The 23249-nt window shown below is 52.7% G+C and overlaps 1 protein-coding gene across 5 annotated transcripts in view; it reads left to right on the forward strand.

The window, feature by feature from the left end:
• Nucleotides 1-22999, forward strand: part of Arhgef10l (Rho guanine nucleotide exchange factor 10 like) — a 149679-nt gene extending 126680 nt beyond the window's left edge. For all 5 annotated transcript variants that reach the window (XM_076933857.1, XM_076933858.1, XM_034502370.2 and 2 more), the window contains 4 exons: nucleotides 2603-2751; nucleotides 15774-15948; nucleotides 20627-20749; nucleotides 21951-22999. In XM_076933857.1, coding sequence (XP_076789972.1) covers nucleotides 2603-2751; nucleotides 15774-15948; nucleotides 20627-20749; nucleotides 21951-22492 — 989 coding nt within the window. In that variant the 3' untranslated portion in view covers nucleotides 22493-22999. The remainder of the gene's footprint in view (nucleotides 1-2602; nucleotides 2752-15773; nucleotides 15949-20626; nucleotides 20750-21950) is intronic.
• Nucleotides 23000-23249: the final 250 nt, after the last annotated feature.

Here is a 23249-nt window from a genome sequence, read left to right on the forward strand (position 1 = left end):
GTTGGGAAGTAGAGGCAAGCATTATAGAGTTTAGGCACTGGCCCCCTTGGCAGGAGGGTGGGTACACCTGGTATCACACCCTCTCCAGAATCTGTTCTCCTTGTGTCTGGTTTAGCCATGGCTGTCATGACCTCTGAGAAGTCTTTCCTTCCTTGGGTCCCCAGCCACCCTGTGGTGCCTCTAAGAGGCAGTCCCCAGCAGCTCTTAGAACCCACAGCACCATGTGACTTATCAGAGGCCTCAGGGTCCCCTCGGCTCAGAAACAGAGTTTTCTCTGTGCTGCCCCTAGGCCAGCCTCAAGGTACCCCTCCAAAATCTCTCCAACATGCCCCTGGTGGCCAGGAGTGTCCGGGGTGTGAATTGCTTTATCCTGGAGCTGATGTTGGATGAGATGTTTATGCTGAAGTGACAATCTTCTCACCTGTGAGGTGGGGGTGCTTACAATGGATACCCCTCCCCATGTCCCCAGAATGGGTCCCTCTTAGCCTCAGTGACTTTCATTCTGTATCCTGCCTCCCATCAGCAGCCAGAGCTAGACCCCTGTGTCAGTCCAGTAGACTGTGTCTCCTGAGGCTGGGGGAAGTGGGATGCTGGCACCCTGAAGGTGCCTTTGCTGAGACAGGCCTTTGTCTCTGCTGAACGGCTATGCAGCCTAGATAAATGGGCTTGTCACACAGAGGCGGGTGAGGGCCTGTGAGTGCAGGTTCTGGACCGTGTGTGTGCTTGCTCACAGCTACCCAAGGGTTAGGAAGGCAGGGTGAGTGGAGGGGACAGCCCCTCAAGACCTGCCCAGGCTCAGTGATTACCTTTGTAGTCTGTGAGGCTGGTAAATGGGGGCTGGGAGGGCCCTTGAGGACAGTCTGTCATGAAAACAAGTCCCAGCAAAGTCAGCAAGGTCAGGGGGCCCCCATGGGCTCTGGCAGGGGCTCCCGGCCAGTATCCACTCTGATACAAATTTATATTTAATTTTTATCACAGTTCCTTGCTTTAGAGGACTTCTGGGGACACCAGCCCATGAAGCTGGGATGGTCAGTATACATATGACTCCCAGGACTTCAGCCACAGTGACGAACTGCCTTTGGGTGGCAGACGCAAGGATTTCTCGGCCATTGCTACCGTGCCCGGGGTGGGGTGGGGGTGGTGGCCATGATTCCCAGCCTCTGAGATACGACCCCAGCATCCTTGGTTCTTTTCCCCAAGTCTCTTCCACTCCTCCTGGGCCATAGTGGCAGAGGCTCTGGCATCTGGCCACAAACACGCCTCACCTCCTATCACTAAGGGGCGCTCAAAAGCCTTGCATTTTTCTGACTTCGGTGTTCTGGTCCAGGGTCACATTTTTATGGAGGTCCAGCCACCTGCTGGTCACCTACATCTCCCAGACACCAGTCCCAGAGGAGAACTGGTAGCAGGACTTGGAGGCAGCCAGGCCAGACCCAGCTCTGGGTTTAAATGATGCTTGGCCCCGCACTCCTTGGGGGACTTGCCCTGACTCTCTACTCTGGGCCTCTGTTGTCACCTTTAATTAAATGGTGCCAGCATTGGCTTCTGTAGACTATCCGGAGCCAGTGAGCAGGGACGACTGTGTAGCTGCGACTTGGGTAATTGAACTGACAGTATGTTAGTTATAAGTCAGGGCTAATGACAGTATCCGCCATGCAGGTTTGCAGGAGTTAAAGAATTCGTTCATGGGCAGAGCAACTGGCACAGACTCGGAGGGGACTCAGTGTTGACCACTGGCACTTTTTGCCAGTGCCCCATGCTGTGTTGGGTCAGCATATATCCCCCCTTGACTCCTTACTACATTCTGAGGGGGGCGGTATGTGGTTGTCATACCCATTTTAGAGATGAAGAAACAGAGGCTCAGAGAGATCAAGTCCCTGTTCAAGTGGACATGGAAGTTCAGAGCCACAGACTGCTCTGGCCTGACTAGCTTGCTCTGTATGTGGTCATGCTCTGAGCTGAAAAGAGAGGTATTATGTGGGGGATGGTTTCCCCCCATTCTGGAAGCAAGGTTCAGAGGGAGCCTAGAAGTAGGAGACATGTTGAATGCATATGCTCAAAGGACAAGGCCAGGAGTTTGGTGGCTTCCCCTTTGGTGGCTTCCCAATGTAACCTGGAGTCCTACACCTCTGGGGATAGCCGTTCTCAGACTCCCCACACAGCAGCGGGCACAGAGGAGGGTGCACTAAGGCTCTGAGAAGCTTAGGGAGGTGTACTCAAGGTCCTTAGACTTAGAGCCATGGTGCCCACAAGTCCCTGGACTCTGGGAGCCTGCTATCTCCTGGCAGGTACTAACATGGAGGTTGCCTCTCCCAGAAGCCCCTGTGTCTCTGTCCTCCAAATCTATTTCTTTCCTTGGTGCTTGACATACCAGCTCATAACGATGGGCCGTTGCTGTCTCCACCTCGTGTGCTTTTCCAACCTGTTCTCAGTACCAAGCTCACGTGTGGGGTGAATGAATGGGGGAGCGGGAAGAAGGGAAATCCAGGGTGGTCCCGGGGCAACGGAGGATAATGTCAACTACCCCAATGAAGTGAGAGTGAAAGACCACAGGGAAAAGAATATGGAGCCAGCCACTGACCTGTGCCCTTCTCTCTCATAGGTGAAATTCCCTGGGACCTGGAGAGTCCTCCCATGTGCTTAACTGTGGGCCCAGGGCCCATTCGCACACTGCTGAGCCTGGAAGATGCTGCATGGGCCAGCTGCGGGCCGAGGGTCACTGTACTAGATGCCGCCACTCTGCAGACTCAGGTACCCATACGCAGGACTCATTGAGACACAGCCATCTTGTGACCTCTGCTCTTTAAACCGAGGTGTAGCTGGAGGCCCCTGGGTCTTGTCATGCCCAGTTGTAGGCAAAGCTGTGTTGTCTCTGCTGGGATGAGGACCTGGCTTTATGGGCCCTGCTAAGCTTGTCTCGGCCCCACCTTGCCACATCCTATATTCCATCCTTAGTCACTGGTGTGAGCTTCGGTGGCTTCCCAAATGGTATTTTGGTGACATTTGCCATTCTTGGTTTGTTTGGATTATTGATTGATCAGACGTGGCGCCAGACCCAGAGGGGAGCCTGGAAAGGTCCCCAGACAGGCAGGCTCCTCTGGCATGCCCCCATGTGTGGGTTGTTTTCTTGTCTCCGTTAGGCTCTCCACCTTGGACACCTCTATCTGATTGATAGTTCAGGTGCTAGGCAGAGCTTGGTGCTGTTCCCATGTAGGTGGTCAGGGTAGGGACCTGGAGGACTCAGTTCTCACTGGAAAAGGGGGAAACTGAGGTGTGGGGTACTGTGGGATGATGTGTGTGTGTGTGTGTGTGTGTGTGTGTGTGTGTGTGTGTGTATGTGTGTGTGAAGTCCCGTCACTTTTCTTATTGTATGTTCCTACTTTTTCTGAAGGCTAGAGGTGAGTGAGTGTGTGGGCTCTGCCTGTCCTTGCTTGGCCAATGAACACCTTCGCTCGCCCAAAAGGAATACTGGCTTCTGCTCCATGAAGGAAGGCTACATACGTGTCTCTTCCCTGGATCCTGTGACTCCCTGTGGGGGGCAGAACTAAGAGGTCTGTAGGTGACCTCGGTGAGGAGACTTAAGAGACAGCCTCAGGAGCCAGAGGCCCAGGAGAGCCACTGTGAAGTTGTTTGACACAAAGGCCTGAGAGCCAGCGGGCACTAGAGCCAAGGCCAGCTTCAAGCTGGCTGTCCCAGGATCACAAAGCGCTGGGTTTCTGCCTGGTTCTGAGGGTGGTAAGACCTTCCATCTGTCTTAGCTACAGAGGCAGAGAGCAACTTTTTCCCTCTCAGCTTATGCGCTGTGGTGATCGCTGGACCAGGTGAGGCCTGCACACTTGGGGAGACCATCTGTGTGACTCTGGCTACAGGTCAGGTCTTCCCCTCACACCAGACACAGCCAGAGTCCTGTGTGACCAAACATCACTTGGGTGGCTCAGGCAAGTGACTGTCTGAGGTAACACTGAGTGGGCCATGCTGAGGGAACCACAGTGCTGGTTGACACTGGCAGGGGGCTGTGTTGGACATGGAAGGAGCTGGGTGACTGAGCATATGACAGCTCCTTAGTAGGTGTGTGTGTGTGTGTGTGTGTGTGTGTGTATGTGTGTGTGTGTGCAATCTTGGGTGTCATTTCTCAGGTTCTGTTCACCTTTATTTTCAAGACAGAGTCCCTCAGATCCTGGGACTCATCAATTAGGCTAGACTGGCTGGTCGTGTTCCTCAGGGATTTTCCCTGTCTCTATCCCGCCTTGACCCCTGTACTGAGATATAAGCATGTGCCCCCCCATAAAGTATGAGTCCTGGGGGCTAAATTTGTGTCTACATATCTCCCAAGCCCCATGCTGTCCTTTGTAGAGAGAGCTGGGGCTTCTGGGGGCTCCTTGGCTGTCACCACGAGGTCTATCCCTTTCAAGAGCTAGTTGAACATGACACCGGGGACCTGTGACCTCCCTGGTGCTGCTGGGCAGTACCACAGTGACCAGGGCATTGTGGCCAGTGAGAGCACAGCATGGCTCTCCTGATCCCTTGTTCTCCTGAGAGGTGGAGTGGGGAGAGGAGAAGGTGGCTGTGACCACAGACCCTCTTCCTGGCCCCCTGCTGTGCCCTGGAGGACCCTCATCACTTCCCTTCCGCGGCCTTGTCACCTCTTCTGTCTTGTGATAGAACACTGGGCAAGGTTAGCTGGCACACCAGGGTCCTGTGGTCCCCAAGAACCATTCCTGCAGAAGGCTTTTTCAGGGACGGAGTCTGGGGAGCCGAGGATGGCGGCTGCTGTGGAGCTGGGGACCAGACTCGCAGGTGGGGAAGTTGGGCTATTCTCACAGACTCCTCGGCTGTCTCGTAGCCTTGATCAGTGGAGGCTTCTCAGAGGGGAGAGTCGGCAGGACTGTCTCAAGCAGTAGCTCCACCTGTGGCTCAGCCACTGTTGGCCCATTCCCCCCCCCACACACACCTTGGAGGGAGTATAGTTTGTGAGCAGAGCTGAGATGGGACCCTGGCTTTGTCTCCGCTGCGCTTTGTGACCTTGTGTGGGTCTCTGAACCTCTCTGTGCACAGTGGTTGGATCTCCATTGTTCTTATTTGGCCAGCTCCCTGACTTTTGGCTGTATGAGGCTGAGGGGGGTCAAACTGCTTGCATAGATGCAGATGTCGATGGTGTGGGTCTTATCAGCCTCTGTTGGCAGTACAGGCCTGCTGGCCCCTCTCACTTCATGGCAAGAAACTCCATCCCCTCCTGACACAGGAGTATAGGCTGGGCACAGGGGAGGTATGTACAGCCTGCATGGGCTGCTTTCCCTGGGTTCTGTCCCTCACCAGCCAGTGACGTCTGGCTCTGGCCAACTGTCCCAGGGCTCCAGGGACCTCCTGGCTCCTGCGAGGCTGTCGTGATTTAAGATTAGTGCTGGACTGGCTACTCTTAAGGCAGGATCAGTGTGGCCTTTCACCTGCTCTGGGCACCTGGCAGGGAGTCCAGGGCCACTGGCCAGGAGGTCCCCGCTGCAGGGGCTGGAGAGCCAGAGGGAGAGCATTCCTGGGCAGCTAGGAAGCATCTATGCTGGTGGGTGGCAGCTTGCCCGCCCCTGCGCACGGTGCAGCAGTAGCTCGGTTACAAGATCGCGCCATGTATATTTAATAGAACCTGCCTCCTGCCTGGCTGGATGGAGGGGAGCCGCCCTCCCCGGCATTGCATGCTGGAGCCGGCTCCATCTGGCTGCAGCTAATGACCGCAGACTCAGTCCTGGGCTAGCCGGCGCCGGGCTTGCCTGTGGGTCCCTGGTGAGACTAGCCAGTCCTGAGGGAGCCCCCAGAGCGTTTCTACATTCTATATATGGCTGTGCTGTGCCTGAGTTCAGCACCTGCAGGTTCTTCAATATCTCCACACAGTGCAGGCTTCCAGGAGAGCCTTCCGTGACACCTGCCTCAGGCAACCTCCCCCAGGCTTCAGGAGGACCACAGGGAGTGGGCATTCTGGAAACTTGCAGCCAGCTAGTGGGTATCACAAGCTAGGAGACCTGGCTGTGTGACTCTTGGTTCTCTGTGGCTGAGGCATGAGGTGACAATATCAGGGTTCGTCTAGGTGTCTCCATTCCCAGGGAGTAACAATGGACTTTGTTGGACCTGGCCTGGACAGTTTATATATTTTACATATATAAACTCATTCTATCTTTAAGTTACCCTCTGATAAGGGTGTGTTCCCACTTAAAAGATGGGAGAAGAAGCACAGAGAGGTTAAGTAACTCACCTGAGGTTACACAGCTTGAGAGAGGCAGAGTCAAGGTCTGAGTACAGGCCTCATGAGTCTTAATTATCAGGGTGCCTGTCTCAAGAAAAAGGAGGTCTTGTCTTCTTCGGGAAGCGCGCAGGTGTCACTCTGGGGGACCAGATAGTGTGCCTGCATCTTTTAAATATTGCATCTTTCAGGTCAAGGATTGTACTTTGGTCAGCCTGTGTCTTTTCATTGTTGGTGATTGCAGGTGCCGGTTAGAGGACAGTCCTAGTGAGCAGGTGTTGGGTGCAGAGTATGTCATCCATCTCCAAGTTCTCAGTGTAAGGCACTTAGGGGACCAAGATGACCAAGACCTGGCCGCTGCCCTTCAGTAGTTCAGAGTCTGCTGTGGAGAGAGGCCAGGGCTATGGTGCTACCTGGTAGCAACATAGCTGGAACCCAGGGAGGCAAGAGCAGTGTCTGCCCTTGCTAGAGGAGATGCAGGAGCTGGGAGGGAGGGGTGAGGGCTGGGCTGGGCGGGGGAGGTCTGTGTGACATGTGACAGAAGAGGGTAACTGGTTATTTACTGGGAGGAAAGCTGCAGAGTCAGTCAGGCCAGGTCCAGGGGGCTGGAGGTGCACCAGGTTGCAGGGCAGTGGGGGCCAACCTGGGAAAGGGCCAGGTCCCTGCCTCTGCCCTGTGGAGCCGGGCCACCACTGCTGCCTCTGGTTTTTACGCTCACCACCGATTGCCTGTTCAGCTTCTTGATCCCAGCAGAGGCAGAAGCGAGGCCTTTTAAATAATAATGTGGCTCGCCAGGGCCTGTGTCAACACGGCCTTCTCTGTGTTCATTATCTGCATCGCCACCTTCAAAGTCTAATCCAGTCAGTCTGGAGTTCATTCGGAGCAGTCGCTGGAGGGGGAGCCCGCTGTGGGGTGATTGTTGCATCTTAATTAAAATAAAACTCTGACTGGGGACGCAAGCCTGAGGCTCGCTGGGGTGTGCTCTGCTGGGACAGGGTGGCCTGGGGTCTCTGCCTGCTGCTCACGGGACAGGGAGGGGCGGTCGAGTCAGGGCGGGGCTATGGATGTCCTTGAGTTGTAACCTGTGTAATGCTGCCGAGAGATGAACCAGCTTACTGTGTGGATGGGTACCAGTTGGGAGCAAGCCCTTTTCTCCTGATGTATTTTTAAAAGTTTTCACTTATGTGTATGCACGTGTCTTTGTATGTGTGTTTAACATGGGTGAGCCCCTGGAGGCTGGACTTAAGGCAGTGGTGAGATGTTTGACGTGTGCTGGGAACCGAACTTGGGTCCTCTGGAAAACAAGTCCTCTTCCTCCTCTCTCTTCTCCTTTTTCTTCTTTCTTTTCCTGTTCCTCCTCCTCTTCTTCTTCCTTTTCCTTTCCCTCTTCCCCCTCCTCTTCACCTCTTCCTTCTTTCCCTCTTCCCCCTCATCTTTCTCCTCCTCCTCTTTTCCCTCATTCTTCTTTTTAAATTTTATTATTACTGAGGCAGAAGCATGCCCCACAGTGTGTGTGCGGAGGTCAGAGGACATTTCTGTGTAGTCAGTTCTCTACTCTATGTGAGTCTCAGAGTTTAAAATCCGATCATCAGGCATGCAGAGCGAGTACTTTCTCTGAGCTATCTTGCTGGCCTCATGCTTTTCTTTTTTCTCCTCAAATTTTACCCATCTACCCACCCAACCACCCACCTACCCTCTGTTGGCCTTGGAGCAGGCTTGCTCCTCCCCACAGCCTGGCTCATCCCAGCCTGGCTCCCCCCTACAGTTCCGCTCCCCCCATGGCCCATCTCCCCCCCTCCCCACAGCTTTGCCCTCTGCTGTCCTTTCTCTTAGAAACACATCCCCACACTGCTCCGTCTCTGCTACTCAGTTCTGGACTTTGCCATCACCTCCCCAGGGGAACACTCTACCCTATAGCTCCAGCCAAGTCACTTCTACCCTACTCACAGCTCAGCATGTCACCTGGCTGTGTGGTCGCATGAATATTAGTCACTCTCTGAAAACATCTCCTTGATGGTTGTCCCTGGGGCCACTAGAACATAGGCCCCCATGATTGCAGGCACAGCAGGCTTAGGGGCTCATGGCTTCATGGAGGGGCTCCTGCAGGGCAGGTGTAGCTTGCAGGCTGGTGTGATACGGCTGCGGTCACTTTGTCTGTATAGGAGGTGACAGTCTGGGCCAGGGGAGGCTTAGATGCCAGGGGCCAACCCAAGTGTCCTAGGAGGAAGTGTGAGACCAGGGAGGTGGGGACACACCAAGAGCAGGGTAGAGGTGGAGTGAGGGCTGGTCTCCTGGTGAACAGAGATAGACCCCGCCCATAGCCTGGTATTGTACCCTTGATCCAGATTTGCAAGACCATGGGACATACGAACTGACAGCTGTACTACTCGAGGGCCTGGGACACCCCTAGACCTGCCTCAACACCAGCCTTAGGGGTTCCTACCACAGCCCCAATGCCCAGAGCCCAGCCGGTGTCTCTGGTATAGTTTTTAACTTGTTGGGGATGGAGCCTGGGGCCCCACACATGCCTAGCAAATGCCTACCACTGAGCTATACCCCCAGCCCTCGGATGCCTTGTAGAAGCCTGGCCCTGAGGTCTTGGACCCATGGGGCTGTTGGGAGGGTTCACTGGGTACCCCTCTCCCATTATACCCCTGATTCCTGACCTCTGGAACATCCTGTGTAGATCTCTGTATCCATGGGGGCCGCCATTATAGCCCACACTATAGCTGTCAATGGACTTGGATCTAAGTATGAGATTAAGCAGAGAACGAAGCCATTCAGGGCAGGGCTGTCAGGTTCCTGTTGTCCATTAGTCTCCAGTACCTAGGTGTACAATAGAGGTTCAGGCCAGCAGGGGGCAAGCACACCAGCTGACTGAGGACTTCAGTACCCGGCTTAAGAGCACGTGGGCCCTTCTGGAAGCCAAGCGTGCACTGGTAGTCCGCAGTCCACCCAGCTCATACACTGACCCCCACCCCCCATACCACTCGGCCTGACAGAGAGACCTCTCCTGGGGCTCCTGGGCCCCCTGCAGCCCCTCAGATCCTCCCTGCGCACCCCATGCACCCAGGTCTCTCCCTCCCCACCCTTAATTTTCATGTTAGCGCCCAAACTTCGTTTGCATGCATTAACGGTTGTAAATCCGTCACAGCCCTCGACACGGCATGAATAATACATCGCTGGGCTGTATTAGTTTTCCGTCTCCCATCTTATTTATGACACAAAACGGGTGGGAATTTGAAAAAAAAAAAAAAACCAAAATCCAGGCACGCGGCTTCTCCCATCAATGCTATGCAAATTGGCACGGAGAGCAAAATGAATCCCTAAGTTCTTGTAGCCCCTAGGGACCACTCGGTGGAGGGCCCGGTGTTTGGGTCACTGGAGCACGTGGGGGTCTGGAGTCGTATGGTTCTGTGGAGTCAGCTCGGTCTTGTTTGATCCCAATATGTATTTTTAAATCAGTGTTTGACTGTTCTTATGTCTTATCAACAAGGAGCTGGTGAGAAAAATGTGAGAGATTGATTCGCTAAAGGTAGCAGGAACTTCCCAGGAGTTCAAAAGGAGCGTTTACTGAGCAGCAGCAGCAAGGATTAGGTTAGACTTGCAGAAGAACTGCTTGTGAGGGGAGAGGAAGGTGTTTTTTGGGATTCTGCTATTCCCTTCCCAGGAAGCATGGTAGAACCAAAAAGTCAGCCATGAGGGAGTGGCCGGCTGAGCTGATTCTGCCCAGGCATGGAGGTTGTTAGGAGAAGTAGATCATCTTCTGGCCTCTGGTGCAGGAGCTGCTGGAGGAACAGAGTTTTGGTCCTGTCTTCTCACCCAGAAGAGCTCAACTCTCTCGGTTTAGCAATTGCCCTCCCACAGGAAGGTTTGGGCTGCTAGAAAGATTTCCATAGTTTTGCAAGATGTTTAGTCATTGGCTCTGGGACTTGGCGGAGAAGTTGGCTCAGGCAGGGACTGGAAGGGAGGTGAAAGGTCATGGCAGGGAGAGAGGGGGAAGACAGAGGAGAGGGGAAAGATGGCAGCGAGGAAGGGTCAGATACCACACAGGTAGCTGACCAAACCCTGAACCCACCTTCCCACCACTACCAAGGTCCCCGTCTTCCCCTCCCTGGGGCTCTCCTCCATCTTGAAGTCCCCTGAGCCTATGGCAAAGAAAGGGAAGAGGCAGGGACCCAAAGGACAGCTGCCCAGCCATCTAGGACCTGATAGAGACACAAAGACACAATCACTGTCCTCTGGGTGGCTAGCCTAGCTTGAGGGCTGGGACCACATTGCCTCAGAGCCTGGGTGTGCCACGGCCTGTCTCACCGGATGGCCTGGAGGGCTGAGACTCATGTAGTGGTTTAGGCCCCTGTCTACTGCTTGGTCCCTTGCATCAGGTCTGGCTGAGGCTCTAGTCTGTAAGCCTGCTAGCTGGACTAGGGGACACTCCATGGGGACTTCTGTAAGAAGTGTCCCACCAGTCTCTAGACCTTGTTGGAATGTGCTTGGATTTTAGATATCGTGGCTCAGAGCTGAGCTGGTCGGCTCTACCGTCTCTGCTGTTGAGTGCCTCAGTTTCCCTCCTAGAAGCACAGGGATGGTTGTAAGACTCACGGGGGTGGGGCTCAAGCTGCACCTTGCATATTCAGCTCCCAGAGCTGACTGAGGGAGTAAGAGAAGAGGGGTCGTTCCTCTGTAGTCTGGAGATTTACTTAGGAGCTGGGGTTCCCAGCATAGGGTGCAGTGTGGTTTTTCCTCTAGAGGCTTGACCTATCCTCTCCATGCCTTGTTTCTCACTGGGTCTTGTGTATGTGCACACCAGGGTTGTCCTCCATGGGATGGCAGGTCATTGTGAAGAAGGACACTGTCCAGCTTGCTCTTGGGTCCTCAGATGGGTGTCAGGGGTCTGGACACACATTGGAACATGACCGAGCCACAAGGGATCATCTGCTTAAAGAACAGGGTAGGAATCTTAAACATTGGAGGCAGTGGGTAGACAGACACTTGAGGTACTACAAAAAAATGGGGCCATTATTTTTTTCTAGAAAGTTATTTTCACAACACTATGTTTTGACATTTCCTTCCAAAATGAACAGTGGCTGGTGGGGCCCTTTGTGTGCCTGCCCCGTGGTGCCCTGAGCTGGGGGTGTCTGCCGTTCAGGAGAGCAGGGTGGTGCCCCTCCCACTCTGCTAAGCATGAGGTGGCCACATCTCAAGCCTTCTTGACTTGTTTGTTTGTTTGTTTTTCTGGCTGAGCCCTGACCTCAACCAGGTGAAGCAGGGCAGGAACATCACACCAGCCAGAGTGTGGGAACTGTGTCTCATCTGAGTGACCAGCCACCCTGGCTTTCCCAGAATGAAAATGTCCCCTGAGGTTTCGATTGACTACTCCGGTTAGGGGGCGTGGCTTCCCAGGTTAGGGGGCGTGGCTTCCCACGCTTTCTCTGCCATCCATCTGCAAATGCTTTAGTGTTTTTCTTCTGTTCCACTCCGTTGTGAATGGAAAGATAAGAATGCAGCCGATTAAGACAGGTGAGAGACTTTTATGATAGCTTTTATAAGATGCCCTCTCTGTACACTGGGCCCAGGAGTCCCGCTTCTCAATTTCCAGCCTGTCCGCTGGCCGGCTGAGCCACGACACCTATCCCTCCTGGAACGTCCCGTGTTTTGCCTTGACCAATGGTGAAAGGGTAGTGCCCGCCCTGTGGCTGTCCTCAAGGATTGGAGGGGTAGTGTTGTTGGGGTGTGGGCCAGTGTTTGGTAGGCAATCCATCCTTGGGCCCATGACCAGGCTTCTCAGGACCAGTTGGTCCAGGGTGACTTAAAGAGACAAGAACCTGTTTAATCCAGACCTTGACTGAATGCCAGGGCTAAGTTTCTCTGAGCTTCTGAGAGTGGGATGAAGAGATGGCATCCCTCACTTAGCCCGTCTGGGCCCGTTTTCTGGACTTGTTTGGTATCTTTTCTGTGTCAGTAGGGTACTTGTGTCCAGTGACCTGGCTGACTCTGGAAAGGCCTGGCGCCCTGTTGGTGCCCAGGAAGTAGAATAGACACCTAGCTACTGCCTGTCCTTCCTGGGTAGCTCCCTCACCCAGTCATCCTCCCAGTCCCTCACGTCATCTCTGGCTCTAATGACTTTGAGTGCTGAACACATCACCTTGGGAATTTATGGCAACAGTGCAGACGCGTCACCTGGAGGCACATAAATATTACTGTGTCAGCACTCCTCTGAGAAGATCGCTCACCTGGAACTGGCAGCGTGGGTGGCCATGGCTGGGTGTCCTGTGGAGGTAGACCCTGTGGGTGGGAGCCGAACCTGTATCATGTTGGTTCTACACAGCAGCATGCAGGGGCCCTCAGGGTGAGACTATACCCTTCTCCACTGAGTCCTCAGCACCCCTGTGAGGCAGATTCTTTCTGTCCCGGTGTACAGAGAAGAGCACACTAGGTCAGTCACACAGGGGCTGAGACCCTATCTAGTCAATAATCTGCTCCCATTTTGTATTTTAAAGATTTATTTAATTTTTAGTGTGTGTGTGTGTGTCTGTGAGAGAGAGCGAGAACATGCAAATATGTAGTGCACATATGTCTCTGTATATGTGTGCATACATGTAATGCATGTCTCTGTGTGTGTGTGCACACATGCTTGCATATAATGTACATATGTTGCTGTCTTTGCATGCATAAATGTAATGCACATATATCTCTCTGTGTGCATGCATGCAATACACATGTCTGTGTGTGTGTGCGGGCATACATGTGATACACATGTCTCTGTGTGTGCATGTATGTAATACATATATGTCTCTGTGTGTACATGTATGCATGTAATACGTATATGTCTGTGTGCATGCATACATGCAATACACATGTCTCTATGTGTGTGTGCATGTATACATGCAATGCGCATATGTCTCTGTGTGTGCATGCACATGCTTGTAACGCATGTATTCTGTGCATGCACGCATGCACATGCTTTTAACTGCTAAGCTGTTTCTCCGGTGTCCCACTGTGTAGCTCACTCTGGCCTTGAACTGCTTTAGTTTACTGAGTACCAGGATTACAGGCACAAGCGTCTCCACCCAGCTCCCTAGAGCCCTTAGAAAGCTCAGCACATGAGATCCAGGCCCTTCATAACTCACTTGATACCCAGCCTTGCTTTGATTGGCCCTGGGCCTCTTTGATCTGGGTCCTGGAATCTGTGGACATCCCCCACCCCAACAGTCTCATAATTTTCTTGCTTTCATAGCTGTGAGAGGCTCTAGGCTGTACCTCTGCTTTCCCTGCCCCAACCTACTGTTTCCCTGGTGCTCTAGCTGGTGCCCCAAAGGGAGGAGGAGTCGAAATCAGGATGGGGCTTTGTGGTCACTGCTGCCTGCTGGGCGTTGTCTCCTCTGGTGTCTTTTCAGACATGAGACCTGGGAGAATCCTCAAGTTCCCACCTATGCCATCTCTTTCAGACGTGTGACATCTTTTTAGACTAGTGGTGCCCCTTCCACTGACACCAAACCTGCCCAGGAAAGCCTGGTATCTTCTGGCAGATCTTTTTGTCCTTAAGCTGGACCAGTGCCTATGGTCAGAGGGCATTGTGCCAGGGTCCCTGGCTGGATTCTTTCTTGTGTGATCAGGCCTGGCTTCCAGGAAAGTTTGGTTTACCAAATCAACAGCTATGTGGCTCACTGGCACCGAATGATGGCCAGAGGGCACTGAGGCCTGGGTGCTACTGCTGTCTTCCTCCACCCTATGGTGCTGGCTTGGCTCCCCCTGGGACCCAGGATGCTGGCATGTTCTCTGTCCCCACCTACTATCTCCCTGTGGGCCAGGAGGCTCAGCTAGGAGTCTGGAATCAGCTTGTATTGTACAAGTGAGTCTCCTGGCATGAGCAGAAGTTTCTGGGGAAGCCCCAGGTGAATCCCCCTCCCATGTCCTGTCCCTGTGCATTGACATGGGCCTGTATGGTCCACTGGGCCCAGGATTGACCACTTCCACCTCTAGGGAAACAAGGCTGGGGTTGCACTGTAGACTTCTTTAACCAGACCTGGTGACCAGGAGCCATCCATGGATTTCCTGGAAGAAACATAACTCAAGCCAGGGGCTGGGCTGGGTTAGCAGAGACAGGCTGCAGGCCCTGAGTAACAGGGTTGCTGTATCCCTGCTGTGTACTACATGGCCCAGACCTGGCTCCATGTCAGCTTAGTTTCCCTCAGAAGCCCCTCCTAGGCACCTCAGGAGTACTTAGACAGAACCCCCAGTCTGAGGGTGGAGAGAGTTCCCTATCCTCATCCAGCATGTCTGAAGGTCAAACACTTCTGCTCTGAGTGTGTGTGTGTGAGTGTGCACACACGGGCATGCGCGTGCATGTGTGTGCATGCGTGTGCACACGTGTGTGTGCGTGTGTATGTATGTGCGTGTGTGTGTGTGCACTCATGTGCACGCACTATGTAAGGGTATGCTCGTGTGGAAGCCAGAGGACACCTTTGGATGTCACTCCTCAGGTACTATTCTCTTTTTTAAATTTTTTTTGAGACAGTGCCGTGCACTGGTTTTGAAAATGCCGAGAAGGCCGTGAGTTCCAGGTCTCCGCCTCTGCAGTGGTGGCATTGTCTTGTGTAGTACCACAGGAGCTTAGGGGGAACCCTACAGAAGACAAAACTACAAAAACATGGATGCTGGGGCTCACACTTGGATCCTCCTGCTTGCTAGGTGCACACCTTACTGACCGAGCCGCCTGGCCAGCCTGTATCCTGAGGGGTTTTGTTGTTTATTGTTCGGTTGAGAGTAATTAGACCCGTGCCTGCGAGAAGCAAATCCAATGGCGTGGAGTAGTTTTTCTGTGCTCTTCCCTGTCCTGCTTCTCAGAAGAGACTCCTGCTCTGACTTCAATCCACACACTTTCCTCGTCTGCTCCAGAGCTCTTGCTCTCTTGATTTTGAGCATAATCTTTTGACTTTCCCTGCCCTCACCACACTATGAGAGATGAGGATTTGACTCACTCTCCATCTCCTTCCCTGCTGGGTCAGCGGGTTGCCATGGTTACTTAAAATTTTATATATATAGTTGGACACAGCCTATGATCCTACAATTAGGAGTTGGAGGCCAGCCTGGGCTATATAATATCAGTCTAGCCAGGGCTATAAAACAAGATCCTGTCTCAAAGGAAAAAAAAAAAAAACATGCATGTAGCATCAACTTCCGCTAGGTGGTGGTTCCCTCTTTCCATGCTGGACGTGGAGGACCTGAAAGGAACCCCATGTGTGTTGGAGGTGAGTCTCCACTCGAGAGCCAAGTGTTCACCTTTGCTTTCTGTCCCTGTCACATTGATCGTCTGCAGTCACTCTTGTCAGGAGCAGCATTTACACCGGAAATCTGATTCCTGATAGTTGCTGATCTGTGCAGCACACTGGGCTTCTAAGGCCTGGTGTAGACAGGTGTCCAGGCAGCCTTGCTTAGCTTGTGCTCCTGAAGACTATGGGAACAGTTGACCCTGGAGAATGGGGGAGGGGGCAAGTCAGGGCGGCAGCTGGCCTGATACCTCCTCCATCCCCTCTGTGTGCAGCACAGCTTCGAGGCGCACCAGGATGAGGCGGTGAGTGTCACTCACATGGTGAAAGCCGGCAGCGGTGTCTGGATGGCCTTCTCCTCTGGTTCTTCCATCCGCCTCTTCCACACGGAGACTCTGGAGCATCTTCAGGAGATCAACATTGCCACCAGAACCACCTTCCTCCTGCCAGGTGAGGCTGCATGGCTCCCTGGGGCCTGGGGCGAGGAGGACCCCCTCCTCCTGCCAGGTGGGGCTGTACACCTCGCTAGGATGAGGGGACAGACACTCATGGGTGCCAACAGGAGGCTGTGCAGTGGGCAACTCAGCTCATTAACTGCCAGGGCAGCCTTGAAAACCAGGTCATGGTGGACGGGAAGTGGAGGGGCTGGGATTTATACCCAGGCCTGTCCTATCAAAGCTCCGATTCTTGGCCCTCTGAGCTCCCTGTACACATCTGAGCAGACTGGGTTCTCAGGAGGTGGGCTCCAGGCCCAGGTGAACTTGCCTGTGACAGGAGCTGGTACCAAAGACCCATGTTGGGCAGGGGACACAGGTCAGGACGACTAAAGCCTGATTCTAACTCAGAGCTTGTGGGCAGGAGGGGAGACCCCGATCTGTCTCATTCCATAAAACTTTCCTGAAGAAAGGCATATCTTTGTGTATTTGCTATTCATCGGGTTTGGAGGCGCCTTGGGGGTGAAGAGTTTGGATGGCTGTTCCTAGTCATCTATGGGATTATGCTTCTGTAAGATGAGGGGTGAGGCAGAAAGGGTTACCACTGGGGCTCATACAACCCCCCCCCACCTCACCCCTCTCTCGGATTCTCTATGGCATTGACTGCCATTGCTACCCACTCTTGCTGCCCATATGATGGGGCTGTTTTGGAGACCCTGAAGCTCTGGTCCACTCTCCCTTCCACTGGCTTCTGGACTGTCCATGGAGCTTCAGGCTCCAGCTACTATCTCTGTCTCAGCTCCTATGAGTCCACTCGACCTGGGGCTGGTCAAGGAGGATGCGCGTTCTGTCCAGTTCAAGCACCTTAGGCAGAGCTGGGTTTGTTGGCTAGGAAACTGGAAGGGCCCTGGAGACAGAGAAAGAGTAACACTGTCCCCAGGGTCTGGCAGACAGGCTGTGGCAGGGCTGGGGGTGGGTTTGAGCTGAGTTGAGGTCCAACCTTTGCAGACTTAGGAAAGGCTTCCTGGAGAGCACCTTGGGCTCTGAGGGCCTGTGTCCACCCCTGAGATCTGATCTCTATTTCAGAGCATTGCCTAGGATGGACTGGCCATTAACAAGCTAGGTAGCAGCAATGACTATGTACCGAGAGCTGCCAGTCAGCCAGAGCCCCATGCTGAGCAAAGCTCTGCTGATGGCATCACACTGTGCTCTAAGCCCGCCAGCTGTAGATGGTCCCCAAGTTATAGACGTAGGCTTCTTCAGCAGGGTTCTGTGCCTTGTGGTGCAGTGGCTCAGAGTCCTGCTGTATGATAGGGAGTGAGGGACACACATGCACACAAACACACAGATACATACATCATATAAACACACACACACAGAGACACACAGAAACACACACAGACATATAATAAACATACATATACACACAGAAACACACATATACATACAGAGACACACACAGACATACAAATATACAAACATACACACACAGAAACACACAGATACACACACAGATACACACACAGAGAAACACACAGATACATACAGACATATACACAGACACAAATATACACACAAATACACAAGCACACACATATACATCATATACATACAGACACACACAGACACACAAATACACAAACATACATAGACACACACAGAAACATACACGGATACACACACATAGACACACAGACATATACACAGATACACACATCCAAATATACAGACATACGCACAAATACACAGACATACACAGACACACATATAAATACACAGACATGCACACACACACACACACACACACTAATACCAGATACACAGGCACACACAGAGACACACAGAGACATACAGATACACACAGACACACAAATACACATAGGCACACACAGACACACACAGACATACAGACACACACAGACACACACAGACATACAGACACACAGATACACACACACACACACACACACACACACACACACACACACACAGACACACAGTTTTAGAGTTAGCTGAGTCCTGGCTTAGCCACTGAGAGCTCTGGCCCCTCCATGTGTTGGGCTGCAGTCCTGAGGGATTTTTGAGGGTGAAATCCCATAGCAAGGTCAGTATTTCACATGGCTGAGATGAGGACAGCCCCTTTTGCACCATTCCCCTGCATCAGAGCCCTGTGCTACTCTTGGTCCCTTTCTTTTCTGCCTTCTCCTCTCCCTTCTTCCAGTTTGACTTTTATTTCCTGAAAGGCGGGGGTGGGAGACGGACCAGTTTCATCCATTATACAACACAATAAAAAATTCTCCGTATCATAGAAATACTTCTGCATTTATCTTGATAGCTAAATTATTTCAAGATAATGGAACAATGGGAAAAATGGTTAATCTTCTGGGCTTTTGAAAATCTTCGGAGTCTTGTCTAGTCAGAACAGAAGAAAGTGAGAGGCAGCAGCTTCAGCTGTCAGAGGCTGGGCTGGGGGTGGAGAAGCGCAGTTCTGGTGGGTCCCAGGGCTGACACCCCTGAGGATCCCACACACCATGTTCCTGGCTTTTAAAGGGGAGGCACCACCGGTGAGTGTGGTTGCTTTCAAGCCACATGAGCAGAGACCCAGCAGCTGCGTGACTGGCTTGCCCACTGTCACTTTGCTGGTCAGGTGGTGGGCACATCTTCTGTTGAGGCTCAGTTTCTCCATGGATGCAAAGGGTTGAGCCCAAGCTTGACTGGTCTGTAGCTCAGAGTTGGATTCTTGCTGAATCTCACACTCTGTCCGGAAACGGTGGTCAACTCCTCCATCCCCCATCTGTCACGCTGGAGTTCTTGTCGCAGGAAGTCTCATTCCTGACGGACATTTCCTGCTACCGTTCTTGCTGTCCTCAGTGTCACACACTGGCCTATCACCAGGTCTATGTCAGTGTCTTCCCCAAGGCACCAGTTGTGTGTGAGCAGACAGGGGGCGCTCTCCTGGGTCTGAACCCTACACAGACCTAAGTCTCCTCTAGTCCTGGACATCCCTGGTTAGCTAAGCTGAGTATCTCACAGTGCTGAGCAGAGAGAGGCCCCAGACCCACAGGCTGAGCTGGACTCAGGCACCATGACAGGAATCGGAGGGCAGAGGGTGGCTTCCTGTCCACCCCACACTGTGCCCTGGAGGAAGAAAAGCTGAATGGGATTTTCAAACTCTTTACTAGAGATATTTAAAACAGGCTTTTAAGTATTTTTTCTCCCCCACACCACCAAATGAAATAATTGCATAATTAGTAATAAATTTGCTCTTCTTCCAAGTGTGGATTTTTTTTAGGGCGTGCTAAAAAATTTATCATGCTTCCCTCCCCCACCCTTCCTTCCACTCGAGTTCCCGACTGCTATTAATGCATTTTTTTTTAAAAAAAAAAACCTAACCTCCCTCCTCCTTTTAACTAGACAGGTCATTAATAAAATGTTCTCCGAGAGCCTGAGCTTTTAAAAGTTGTATATCTCCAGATAGACGGCCGTGGTGAGCGGAGCCCTGTGTATTAAGTCTCTATGATCAAATATTTATCCACCATTAGAATTTTTTTTCTTTTGGACCGTTTGTGAAGTGTCTCGCTCTTTTCCTTGAGGCGGAAGGGGGCGAGGGGCCCCGGAACGAGGCCTGCGGATGGAGCTGTTTCTCACCTCTCGTCTTTTTGGCCTCCTGTCTTGCTCTCCTTTCACCTGTCAAACTTCTACTGTGGTTAGGAAGAGGGTGCTTTGGGTACCACCTCCTGCTGGTCCCAGGGTCTCATGGGAAGGAGGGCGGGGCATGTGGGATCCAGGATAGCCACAGCTCCCCGTCTTGGCCTTGATATTTTGGTGTTTGCAACTGGGGTGGAGCTGATCTTAGCACATTAGAGTCTAGGGCCTTGAAGTAGCTATGAATATTACACTATCTCCAGTGACTGTGTACAGTGGTTGAGCTGTGATCAACTCTGTGTGTGTGTGTGTGTCTCTGTGTGTGTATATCCACCCATCTACTCACCTACCTACCCTTCTTATCTGTCCACCCATCTATGCATCCATTCATCTGTGTATCATCCATCCATTCATCTACCAACCCTTTCATCTACCTACTTGCCAATCTGTCTGTCTACTCATCCATCCATCCTTCCTTCCTTCCTGCCATCTATTCATTGATCAATTGGTTAATCTATTCATCTGTCCATTTATTTGCGTACTTGCCAATCTGTCATCTCTCTGCCCTTTCATCCATCTATCCATCCATCCATCCATCCATCCATCCATCCACTCACCCACTGACTGATGTACCCTTTCATTCACTCACTTACCCACCCTCCTCCCATCCATCCATCTATCCATCCAACCACCCACCCATTTGCTGGCAGTAGACCTGTTCACAGCTCTGGCCTGGTGCCCTTGGGTGCATGCACTGATGCCAGTTTCTATTTGACCCTTGTCTGTTGTGGACTGTCCCACCTGCTTTTCACTGGCTTGCAGTCTGCTTTGCTGTGTGTGGCCTTTGCATGGATGCTAACTGGCCCTCTGTGCCAGGCAACTGAGCCCCTACACATAGAGCTCACATGGAGGGCAGGCATCATGTCCTATGGCACTGTGTCCTCCACAACTGTCCCTTTTATACAAGGAAACTTGAGGTCTGACTGGATGGTCATGCTCTACGGTTCCTTCATCTGGACGAACTGACCTCATGGTGCTTCTCTCTGTAGGCCAAAAGCACCTGTGTGTCACCAGTCTCCTCATCTGCCAGGGTCTGCTCTGGGTAGGCACTGACCAGGGTGTCATTGTCCTGTTACCTGTGCCCCGACTGGAAGGCATCCCCAAGATCACAGGTGGGTTTGGGGCTTGGCTTCGGGGATGGTGGAGGGAACTGGGTCTAGATATCCACACTTCCCTCTGAGTCCAGCCTCTCTGTCCCTCTGACCTTAGCCAGGACATAGTAAAATGATACCCCAGGCTCATCCTACCTTCTGAATCATAGTTTCCTGATCTGGGTGGAGTAGCTCACACTGCCCAGAGAATCTGAGGTTTGGCTGAGACACCTGATTAATGGCAGAGGCTCTGTGGGCCCTGCAGGGCATTACAGGTAGCAGTAAGTGTGGGCTCTGGGGATGGGCCCACATCAGATGTGGCAGCCGGTCTGCCCTGATCTGTAACCCTAGGCCCTGTAGACCAGAGTCAGGGTCAGGGAAACCACTGGTGTTTAGACAATGGAGGTCTGGTCCTCTTTGTCTCTGCCCTGAAAGGGAAGATGGGGGTCTCCTGTAGTTGCTAGTGAGCACAGAGGTAAGAGGGAGAAGAGCCTTGGACTACCATGCCAGACCTTTGTCCTCTTCCAGACTTCCAGATTTCTGGGCAGCCTGTCTTCATGATACACTTACTAGACCAATGGTTGCATGCATGCAAGGAGGCACCAGGCTGGGGTGGGACACAGGGATGCATGGGACAGGTCATGTCCAGGACAACCATGGTCCAGGCAGAGGTGCCATGGTGGAGAGAGACTAAGGATTCTCTGGGTACCAGTTCCCTGGGAAGGATGCAGTCAGGATGCCCTAAGGATTCTCTGGGTACCAGTTCCCTGGGAAGGATGCAGTCAGGATGCCCTAAGGATTCTCTGGGTACCAGTTCCCTTGGAAGGATGCAGTCAGGATGCCCTAAGGATTCTCTGGGCACCAGTTCCCTTGGAAGGATGCAGCTAAGGATTCACTGGGTACCAGTTCTCTTGGAGGGATGCAGTCAGGATGCCCTGTGGGTGCTGGAGCTCAGCCGGAAGGAAGAGCCGTAGAGCCTGGCATAAGAGTTGGCTTCCTAGAGCTAAAAGGAAGTTATCAGTGAGGCTGTTTCACCTTGGAGATGGAGGATGCCTCCACTTTGTAAAGTCATGCCATGAAGCATGGCGTACACAGATCCCATGACCTCTGGGGAAGTGCTAACAGATGGCAGAAGAAAATGTCCAACCCCAGAATGTTCTCCAGAAGTACTCTCTTAACGCTGTGGTCTCTTGGGCCTTCTCCTCTGCTTTGTTTCTCACAGGGAAAGGTATGGTGTCTCTCAATGGTCACTGTGGACCTGTGGCCTTCCTGGCTGTGGCCATGAGCATCTTGGCGCCCGACATCCTGCGGAGTGACCAGGAAGAGGCCGAGGGACCGCAGGCCGAGGAGGACAAACCAGATGGGCAGGCTCATGAAACCGTGCCTGCGCCTGACAGCCACACAGCTCGGGAGTTGACCCGCAAGAAAGGCATCCTACTTCAGTACCGTCTACGCTCCACGGCCCACCTCCCCGGGCCCCTGCTGTCTGTGCGGGAGCCAGCATCTGCTGACGGCTCAGCTCTGGAACACAGCGAGGAGGATGGATCCATCTACGAGATGGCCGATGACCCTGATGTCTGGGTCCGGAGCCGGCCCTGTGCCCGTGATGCCCACCGCAAGGAGATCTGCTCTGTGGCTATCATCTCTGGTGGACAAGGCTACCGCCATTTTGGCAGTGCTCCAGGTGGCCTGAGTGGGCGGCCGGCCCCGTGCAGCGAGACAGACAGCACACTTCTTATCTGGCAGGTGCCCTTGGCTCTATAGCTATCCACACTGCCCATCCGGAGGTCACAGGGCAGCTGGACCACTTTGGACATGCTGGGACCCTTTTGGCCCCCTGGATTTCCCTCAGGGACCTGCCTAGGCCACAGGACAGGCCTGGATTCTCCACTGAGGCCTTGGAAGAGCAGAGGAGAAACCTCTGGGAAAAAAAATTTAGAATGTTTTGGGGAAGGGTTTTTAGAGTCTTGGGGAACGGAAGGATACACACAGAGAATATGGCCTTTTTGTTTTGTTTTTGTTTTTGAAGCAAAAAACATAAAACCTCACCACTGCCTGCTGAACCTAGAACCTTTTGTTGGGGCTGAGTGAGGCTCCCAGGTGGGCGGGCCCCTCCAGGAAGAGTGTATGTGTGAGTGAGCATGTGGGCTAGCGTGTGACTATAAATATATATATATATAAATACGTATATACGATGTATATTATATGTATATAAATATGATCTGTACATAATGGGTCTCTGGGAGATGCTGGAATAAATGACAAGAGATATGTGGGGCCTGTGGGGTTTATGGGATGTCGTGGGGATGGGACACAGATAGGGGACGTTGGGGACCAACGCCCACCCTGCTCCAAATGAAGGATCGAAGCCAGGGCCAGGTTGGAGGCCACTCAAGAACACACTCCCTATGGCTTTGTCCAAGGCAGTTATCGATAGCTACTCTCAGCTACTTAATTTGCATATTAATTATTCGTTCTGTCATCTGTCAGCCGCATTTCAGGTGTGTCCGGAAGAGCCCTG

This window comes from Arvicanthis niloticus, chromosome 5, assembly GCF_011762505.2.
Source record: "Arvicanthis niloticus isolate mArvNil1 chromosome 5, mArvNil1.pat.X, whole genome shotgun sequence".
NCBI classification, from domain to species: domain Eukaryota; kingdom Metazoa; phylum Chordata; class Mammalia; order Rodentia; family Muridae; genus Arvicanthis; species Arvicanthis niloticus.